At 31.8% G+C, this 10,000-nt stretch overlaps 1 protein-coding gene across 1 annotated transcript in view; it reads right to left on the bottom strand.

The window, feature by feature from the left end:
- The window catches only part of LOC113081202 (adhesion G protein-coupled receptor A3), a 107,342-nt gene that overhangs the window by 13,091 nt on the left and 84,251 nt on the right, over positions 1-10,000 (bottom strand). The window contains exons 15-16 of the mRNA XM_026253277.1: positions 6,766-6,893; positions 3,038-3,161 (exon numbers count right to left, since the gene is read on the bottom strand). Of these exons, the coding sequence (XP_026109062.1) occupies positions 3,038-3,161; positions 6,766-6,893 (252 nt within the window). The remainder of the gene's footprint in view (positions 1-3,037; positions 3,162-6,765; positions 6,894-10,000) is intronic.

The raw sequence follows: 10,000 nt of genomic DNA, 5'->3' as shown, positions 1-10,000 counted from the left end.
TAACAGCAGCGTTTGATCATTTGGAGCCTTACAAATTTGCATATTAAACATGAACCAGTATTTATGTGGTTAATCAGCCAGGCCGATATCAGTTCTGTAAGGAAACACTGATCAATGTTAAGCATACGCATTTGAACATAACACTAAATACGCTTTCTGTCTCCGCTGTCACACTGTGCTTATTTATTCATCTGTAATCTAAATTAAATGCTGCGCTGTCAAATATCCAGCAGGAATCTAACTATAATTTCTCTCATCCACTTACGAGTCGCTGTGTTTGCCGAGACGGCGAATAGAATAATCAGATTCTCTCAGCATCTGAACACAACATATGTTCACAAACACTCAGGAGAGAGAGAACAATAACCCGGATCCATATCATCAGGAGAGAATGAGAGACGGTGGATTCCCATCGCACAGATTACACTTTCCTGCGCCATCCATCACTCGGCCGAGGCCAATCAGAGACGGCCCTCTGAGATCAAACACACGAAGACGGATAAATATAAATCTGATGACGACCTTGAGCCGTGACACTGAAAATCTCTGACCAACCCAGAGCTCAACAACATGCTCAAACCACAACAATCGTGAGCAATCGTGAGGAAATCAATGACCTTGAGGAGCAACGGGACATTTAGTCTTCATTTCACTGTGAAATCACACTGACCAAAACCCCTGCTTGATATTAGTTAGGCTATTACAGTTATATGTCCAAATATACAAGATATTAGTGCAAAAATACCTATGTTTTGTCTTATATTTATTCCATTTAATATAGTTTAGCAATATCACGCAAAAAACAAGAGAGACATTTTCTCCAAATAACTGCATTGCTGCAAATGTGAAATCGATTTTATACAGCAGTTCAATAAATGAAGTTAATCTTGTGTTACAGTTTAGACACAATATTGTCAAATTTTGCACAATTCTGCAAACGAGCAACACACAGCAGTGATTCATCATTGATGAGCAAACTGAGTGAGTCAATGATTCAGTTTGATTCATTTGTGATTCATTTGAACAAATCAGTTGAATTAATGATTCACGGACACTCATTAAGACCTACTGTCATTACAAATATATAAACATACATTTACATTAAACATTCATATTTGTTCATACCTATGTTGATTAGAGTATTAAAAACTTGAACAGTATTACTATAAGGTACATTTAGAGAAGATAAAATGTCCGATTAATTTATTAATCATGAGTTAACTCATGATGATCATGTGATTAATCGCGATTAATTATTTTTTTATCGATTGACAGCCCCAATATATATATATATATTTGTGTGTGTGACCCTGGAGCTCTAACGCAGTCATTGTATGGGTCAAAATTATTGGTTTTTCTTTTAAGCCAAAAAAAACATTAGGACATTAAGTAAAGATCATTCATAACATGAAGATAGTTTGTAAATGTCCTACCGTAAATGTATTAAAACTTCATTTTTGAGTAGTATGCATTGCTAACAACTTCACTTGGACAGTTTTAAAGATGATTTTCTCAATATTTAGACTTTTTTGCATCCTCAGATATTAGATTTTCAAACCATACATCAATGGAAAGATGATTTAATCAGCTTACAGATGATGCATGAATCTCAGTTTTGAAAAATGAAAACTTTGTGGTCCAGGGTCACATTTATGTGTTTTTTCTGTAACTGTGATTTGATTTTTTAACGCATTTCTGATATTTCAATTCACAATACCAATGTTTCCCATGCATTGATTTTCTTTTGTGGTGGTGGAATTGTTTTCAGAAAAGTTTCAATGCTGTTTTCATTTGATCTGAGAAAGAAGTGTTCATGAGCGGAGCTGATGATTACAGCCAATTGGAAACCACTGTTTCTGCTGTTTTCAAAGCGCCTCCTGCTGGCAAAAAATAAATAAATAATTGTTTGCATTTTCATTAACAAGTCCGTCTCCAGCAACATGTTTTTGCTGTTGCTCACATTATCTTTCTGTTTTCTGCAGCAACTCTAAGCTCTTTTCATAATCTTTATCCTGACTCAAGCACTTTTGTCTCAATCGATAAGAATAATCAGCCAACACTAAAATATTTGAACAGTAAGATTTTAAAGTTTTTTTTTTAAGTCTCTTTTGCTCATCAAGCTTGCATTTATTTTATCCAAATTACAGCAAAAAATATTTTTATTATTTAAAATACCCACTTTGTATTTGAATATATTTTAAAATGTAATTTATTTAAAATTATTTCATTGTAGCTATCATGTTGAAAACAGCCGAGAATAATATTTTCAGGTTTCTTTGATGAATAAAGTTCAAAAATGTATCTGAAATTGAAATCTTCTGTAGCATTATGAATGTCTTTATCATCACTTTATCTATTTAAAGCATCATTGCTGAATAAAAGCATTTATTTATATTTTCTATTATACATAATAAATTACTGAATTTGATTCAAACATGCATACCAAAGAGGATAAACAATTATAATTCACACTTAAGGAGTAGTACTAGAAAGTAAACAAATTCAACTATAATTTACAATACTACTATTCAGTTTGGTTTCTTTGGCTCTCATTTATTCACTTGACCCGAATGTGTTCTTTTTTTTCTTTTTTTTTTAAAGAGATGCATTTGAATCCTGCAGGGTTCAGAGCCAAATAAAGCCCATTATACAGAGAAACCAACCCACAGCATCACACTGAGCCATGCTTTATCTTTAGTTTATAATGTGAGACGAAATGCAGTCAGGAAGACAACGACGAAGCTTTTTAGTGAGACTCACAAGAATAGAGACTCAAAAACACACAGGTTTCGACAAAAGCGCCACTGAAAGCCCCTAAAGGCACCACAGCATCTTAAGAGCAAATATATGTCTCTCTGTATGGATTCATTCAAGTCTATACAGCGTATTCATTAAGGTCAGAGACTGTACGCAGGAGGCAATCAGAAAAACATGCACACCCCAAATTATAATGCTAACACACATGAATAATCGATTTAATGCACTGAAAGACCGAATGTGAGCGGCAGAGATGAAGCGACGCAGATGAGAGACTCACGGTCTGGCAGATGATGGGGTATTTGATTCGGTTGATGCCTCCGGCGAAGACGGCGAACGTCAGAGCCGTGTGAAAGCAGAAGTTGAGAAGCATGTGCCATCCTTTCCGACTGATCCGGATTGTGCTGGAAAAAACAGACACACACAACATACGGTCAATGTGTGTGAAGCGTGTTAAACATCTACATTTGCCTTTGAGTGCATGAGAGAGAAGGACAGGTCACCATAACACAACACAACACGACAGAGAAAACCAATGATGAGAAACAGGACAGACACATCGCATCAAAAAGATATAGAGACGTATTATCAAATAAAAGTATATTTTTGAAATAGATATGTTTTATATTATTATTATTATATTGTTTATTATATCTTATTTTCTTCAAAATAAATATTAAATAAAACGCATCATAAACAATTTTTATTATTTTATAAAAAATAAAACTATATTAAATACATCAAAAATATTTTTTCGTATTTTCTTATATATAATAAATAACAAAAAATATATATTTTAATAGTAGCATAGTTTTACTTTATTGTTTACATTTTTAGTAAAAAAAAAAAAGTAGAAAATTCAAAATAAAAATATAACCATAAATAAAATATATCAATATATTTTTCATTTTATTTAAAATTTAGATATTTAAAAAAAAAAGTAAAATTATAATAAAATTTTAAATTAAATTAAAATACTAGTATAATAAAATATAAAGTTAGATGAAAATATATATTTTTTTTACGTAATAATTAAACGTACACACTATATGCATGTTTATACATATATTTAAGAGAAAGAAATATAATAAAATAGATTTCTAACATTTAATTTTATGAAATAAAAATACAAATTGAAATAAAATACAAAAACAACTATTTTATATATTAAATATTTAGAATATACAGAATATATAGTATATGTTTATTTCATTTTAAAATAAAATAAAAATTTACAATTAAAATAAAATTGAATAAATATTTATACTGTAGAAGGTATATGTTTATTTTATTTTTTAATAAAATACACATTAAAATATAACATTAAATAAAGTAGCAAAACAGCTCCTTATTTTTGGTTCTGTTTCATAAGATTCACCTGTTAGACAAACCTCTGTGACGTGACTCGACCCGAGCGATCAAACTTTACAATCTGAAATCACCTGCTTTCTTCTGCCTTTCTGCTCTCAGAGTGAGTCAAACCCGACGAACTGAAGCTTAAATTAAACTCATTACAATAAATCAGAAGAACCCAGATCCAGCAGCACACAGGAAAAGCTCACGATTCCTGAGAAAGTTCTGGAGCAGAAACTCCCTCTCAGAGAACATTAATCACTGTGTCTGGGTCAGGAGCTTTAACCTGGCAGTCCCTGTACAGCTGTGTGTGTGTGTGTGTGTGTGTGTGTGTGTCTCACTGCATTTCCATTTACACTCTTGATAAAGGATCAGCAGACAAACAGTGACGCTGTGATGGATCGCCTGTCAGACGCACAACTCTTCTTTCTTTAGCCTTATCATAGATTTAAGACACACTAAAGACGTCTATACTGCTCACAAACGCTGCATTTATTTGATCAAATGTACAGTAAAAATAATGATATATTATTCTAATGTAAATCATCTGTTTTCTGTGTGAATCTGTGTAAAAGTGTAATTTATTTCTGTGATGCTCCGCTGTATTTCCAGCATCATTCCTCCAGTCTTCAGTGTCAATATGATGATTTACTGCTCAAGAAACATTTCTGATTATTATCAATGTTGAACACAGTTGTGCTGCACAATGTTTTTGGGAAACTGTGATACATTTTAGTTTTCAGGATTCACAGATGAATAGAAAGTTCAAAAGAACAGTTTTTATTTAAAATTCTAACATTAGAAATTTCTTTTGATATACTAGTATTAATTTATGTACAAATATATTTTGTACAGTAATATCAATGTTTAAAACTAAATATATATATGTAGTTATTATTATTTTCAGCAAAAAAACTGCATTTTATATTAAAGTTCAACTAAAACCATTACAGAAAATGTATTTGAAATTGTAAGCCAAAAAAAATTATATATATATATATATATATATATAAATGTATTTTTTTTTTATTAATGTACTAAAAAAAACTATTTAGGCATTTTATGAAAAACTATTTCAAATGAAAAAAAAAAAAGATTAAAACTGAAATCAAAATGAAAACTGACAACATTAAAATAATGAAGGAGTTTTGCATTTATTTCAGCTCAAAAGACCTGTGTCTTATTTCCACTGATGCAGTTTTACAGTCGAGTGGACTCTGTAGTGCTCCCCAGACGTCTGTGGTGAAGCTCAGGCCATAAAACCATGATTACATCTCTGTTTCAGCTTCAGATGTTTACTGTGCTGTTAGAAACTCAATAAAGATTCGTCTGCGATAGAGTTCAGACTGAGATTCTGTGCCGTTATCAAGCGGCTGGAGTCTGATTTCCCCAAAGCCCTGACCGTCACGAAGATGAAGATGATGATGGACTGACTTCATCTCAAGCGTCAGAGTGAAGGAATCGACATCACACACACACACACACACACACACACACACGGTCTAAACTGAGAGCCAAGCTGAGGAGCAGAAGTGTGACAGCATGTGTGTGTGTGTGTGTGTGTGTGTGTGTGTGACATTTACAACAAAGTACTGCAAAAACAAATAACCTTCTGTAAACCAACAAGTGCACACTAGTATCACAACTGCAGGATAAAACTATTAAAACCATCGTAGCAGCCAGTAAACTGGATTATAGTTAAATTAAAAACACACTTAACAATTCACAAACATATGTGAAGTGTAATTAGGGAAAACTATTTATTAATGATTTCAAATATATAGATTCATTAAGTTATTATTTATTAATACAAGTTGTTATTATTATTATTATTATTATTATTATTATTATTATTATTATTACTATTACTTTTATTATATCAATCTACAGCCAAGGCAAAATTGTCATTTAGTTTATTTACTTTTTTATTTTTCATTTTTTTATGTGGCAAAATAACTTAAAATAACTAAAATAAAAACATACTATTTATCATTTTAAAGAAATAAAAATAATTAAGCTTACAAAAATCACTCACACACAAATACTACAACAAAATAATTGTTTATAATATACAATAAAATATTATTAAATATAAAAAAAATATTTTATGCATTTATTTGATTATAGAAATACAGTAAAACATTTTTATTTTATCTAGTTACATTGATTAATTTAGTTCTTGATTTACTATAGCTATAATTTAAATAAAATGAAAAAAATTAATAAAAAAAAATAATTAAAATGACAAACTAAAATAAAAAACGGAAACAAAAATAATTAAAAACTAACTCAATACGTTTAATATAAACTACTTTTTAAAGGTTTGGGGTTAGTAATATTTTAAATGTTTTTAATAGTTTCTAATGCATTTATTTGTTTATATTTTTACTTATTCTAATTGCCAAAGCAACATTTTAATTTAATGTACATAATAACTAAAATTGAAAAAAATAATAAAATATCTATAGCCATTTAAAAAATGAATTAGAATAAGGAAAAACACATAAAAAGTTATTTAGTTACAAAATTTAGTTAAAAAAATCTGATGATTTCATGGTTAAAAGAGTATTTTTTGTGTGTGTTTTGTACTATTATTGTTGACAAAAACATGTCATGAAGTAAGGAACACTGTGTGTGTGTGTGTGTGTGCCCTACCTGTGGTGCACTATGTAGGTGATGATGGAGGCGAACAGACAGAGCAGCATGACGGCGGTGCAGGCGTAAACCACCGGATGCAGGAACTCTCCGGGATACGGAGGGAACGACAGCACCTTCTTCAGATCCTGACACACACACAGAGACAGAGAGAGAGAATCAGCTCCTGACACACACACACACACACACACACACACACACACACACGACCAGCAGCAGGAGAGTCAGAGCGCGAGCAAGAACCATCAAATGTGTTAGAAAAACTATTCATGCATATAAAATGAACAGCAACAGTAGTTTGAATCTCATTAAATCTGTGTTGTTCCTGTAGAGCATGTGCTCGCAACACCAGAGTCATGGGGTCGATTCTTACAGAAGGCATGAACTGATCAAAGGTGAACCTTCAATGCAACGAAAGTCACTTTGAATAAAAGCATCTGACGAACGCATACGTGTGTGATTCAGCAGTCACACATTTTAAAAATGAAAAGATGAGAACATTACATATGACCTGGATATTATACACACACACACACACACTGGATCACAAAACCTAAAAGTCTTAAGTCGCTGGGGTATATTTGTAGCAGTAGCAAAATATACACTATTATTTAATTTTTATGCCAAAAATCATTGGGATATTTAATAAAGATCATGGTCCATGAAGATATCTAGTAAATCTCCTACAGTAAATATACCAAAACATAATTTTTGTTTACGGTAGTAATATGCATTGCTAAGAATTCATTTGGACAACTTTAAAGATGATTTTCTCAATATTTAGATTTTTTTGCACCATCAGATTCCAGATTTTCACATAGTTGTATCTCAGACAAATATTGTCCTCAGAACAAACCACACATCACTGGAGAGATCATTTATTCTGCTTTCAGATGATGCATACGTCTCAATGTCAAAAAATGTAATCATGTGACCAGTTTTGTGCTCCGGGGTCACATATATAGTGATTGTAATATCATATAGGTTTTCATATTTTATTGTATTTATCATTTCTACAGCATGATGGAAAGACAAGTAAATGATTTAATTTTGCATTCATCAAATTTAAATATTCAACCCAAAACCTGGATGGATGGATGACAATATTTTTAATTTGGAGGCAATGCATCAGTAGTTTACAGAATGGAACAAAAATGACGATTTACAAGTCTCCGAATTTTCAAGTGGTCCATTAAATTGTTTTTCTCATAGCTGTATAATCATATTTGCAAATAAATATGACCGTGTGCACGTGGACTGATTCATGCTCACACAATATTGTGTATTTCCAATGATACACACTTTCTTTTTTTATCAGTTTGATTTCTAACATTTGCTTTTTTACCTCTACAAACATCAAAGGCAGGAAAAGTCAAAAGCAGGACTCATAATTAATAATTAATCTTTTCAAATCTTATTTATTTCTTCAACAACAGCATCTTATTTCCTCTGATGCACACAAACATCCTCATCATTAGACAACAGCTGATCAACAGATCTTCACTTCTTCAGTTGGAGACGTCTTGTGGTTTTACCAAAGTTAAAATGCATTATAATATTTGAAGCTTTATTTGTTATGTGTTGTAATGCAATCTACTTGTAAGTGTTACAATTAAGTATTATAACTCTACTAATTATCCATGTATAGATGATAGCAGTGTTAGAATGTGTTAAAACTGTGATTATGATTATTAATTAGATTAATGCATTTTAAGGTGCACCATAAGGAATAATTAATGCATTAAAACCAAACTTATTATGCATGATAAATGCTTTATCAAAATGCAGTTTGCACTTGAGATTTGGAGCCAATTTACAGAAGGGTAAAAATGACTTCAGAAATACTGCAGCATCATTATATTATTTTTACGCAGAGATTCGTAGGTCTATTAATAAAATCTGTTGACTTTAGCAATCTTTGTGGCATTGTGTGCCAATGGGGACTGTTCAAAAGAGTTTTCTGTTTTCTTCCAAAGTTTGCATGCCTGTAACTCAAGACACATTAAAGATATTAAACTTTTTCTGTTCTTCGGACATTGCTCTTTAAATACAACAAGTCTCAGCTGCAATAAACGATAAAGCTGGTATATTTTTAGATGCATTATACAGTCGAACACATCAATAATGCGCTGAGCTGTCTTCAGCTGACTCAGTGTCTTTCTGACAGTGTCTCGCAAGATTCCCTGCAAATTTAACACTGATCATAAACACTGTTCACTATATAAACAGAAACTTTGTTAATTTTTCAGCTAATATCAATAGTGTGGCCTACTTCAGATGCAGCCCAAATTACAACAGAATATAAAATAAATTAGCCATTTTTAAATGCATTTTTTTTAAGTGAAATGTGGAGCCCAGACTCATGAAATGCATATAAATAGTATGCAAAGTAAAAACAAAAACTCACGGTATTAATATGCAAACATTTACTTGATATTTAGTTTTCGAGTGCATATGAAAGGCATCTTCCCCACAACCCTAATCCTACACATTGCATAGCATATACACACCAACGTATCAAAACCATGACTTTTTGTTTTTATTTGGCGTACTATTTATACACACTTTTCTGAGATCAGTTTGGAAATGCGACATGATTTTGTGTGATTTAATCAGTATAAAAATGCATTTATATACTGATTACATAAATGCATTCATATACTGCTTAAATACTGAATGCTAAATACTGAATAAAAAAATAAAAATAATTAATATTTTCGTGAGATTGTAACATGATTTTGTGTGGTTTAATCAGAATTAAAATGCATTCATTTACTGGTTAAACACGGAAGCTTCTAAGCTGAATAAATAAATAATGATAAATGATTAAAACATTGACGTTTTTAGAGGTTGGCCTCTACATCAGATTAATGTGAACATGATTTAAAGCATATTGGCGAAGCTGCTCCGTTTGTTTGCATGTGATGAAAGCGCGAGATTGCATCTAAACGTCTCCAGGCAGAGCGCTGATTAACTTTAATCATTTACACGAGCTCGACGCCATTAATCCTGACACATCTGAGAGTCACGGGACCTTGATGATCACCTGCTGACGCTTTCATGTGCTTCTCAATCGACCGGCGCGCTTCCTCAATCAGCACACAGGGCTTAAACACCACACCAAGATGCATTGTGGGTAACAAACGCTGACATTAAAATGCTGCCTTCAGATGATGCTGAAGACAGCAGCAGCTCTTTTGTGTCTCTGTCGAGTTAAATAAGTTCCTACTAGATT

The sequence above is a fragment of the Carassius auratus genome, unplaced genomic scaffold (genome assembly GCF_003368295.1).
Source record: "Carassius auratus strain Wakin unplaced genomic scaffold, ASM336829v1 scaf_tig00033347, whole genome shotgun sequence".
Lineage (NCBI taxonomy): Eukaryota > Metazoa > Chordata > Actinopteri > Cypriniformes > Cyprinidae > Carassius > Carassius auratus.
The sequence above is the reverse complement of the archived record's forward strand: the minus strand, read 5'-3'. Positions and strand labels throughout refer to the sequence as shown.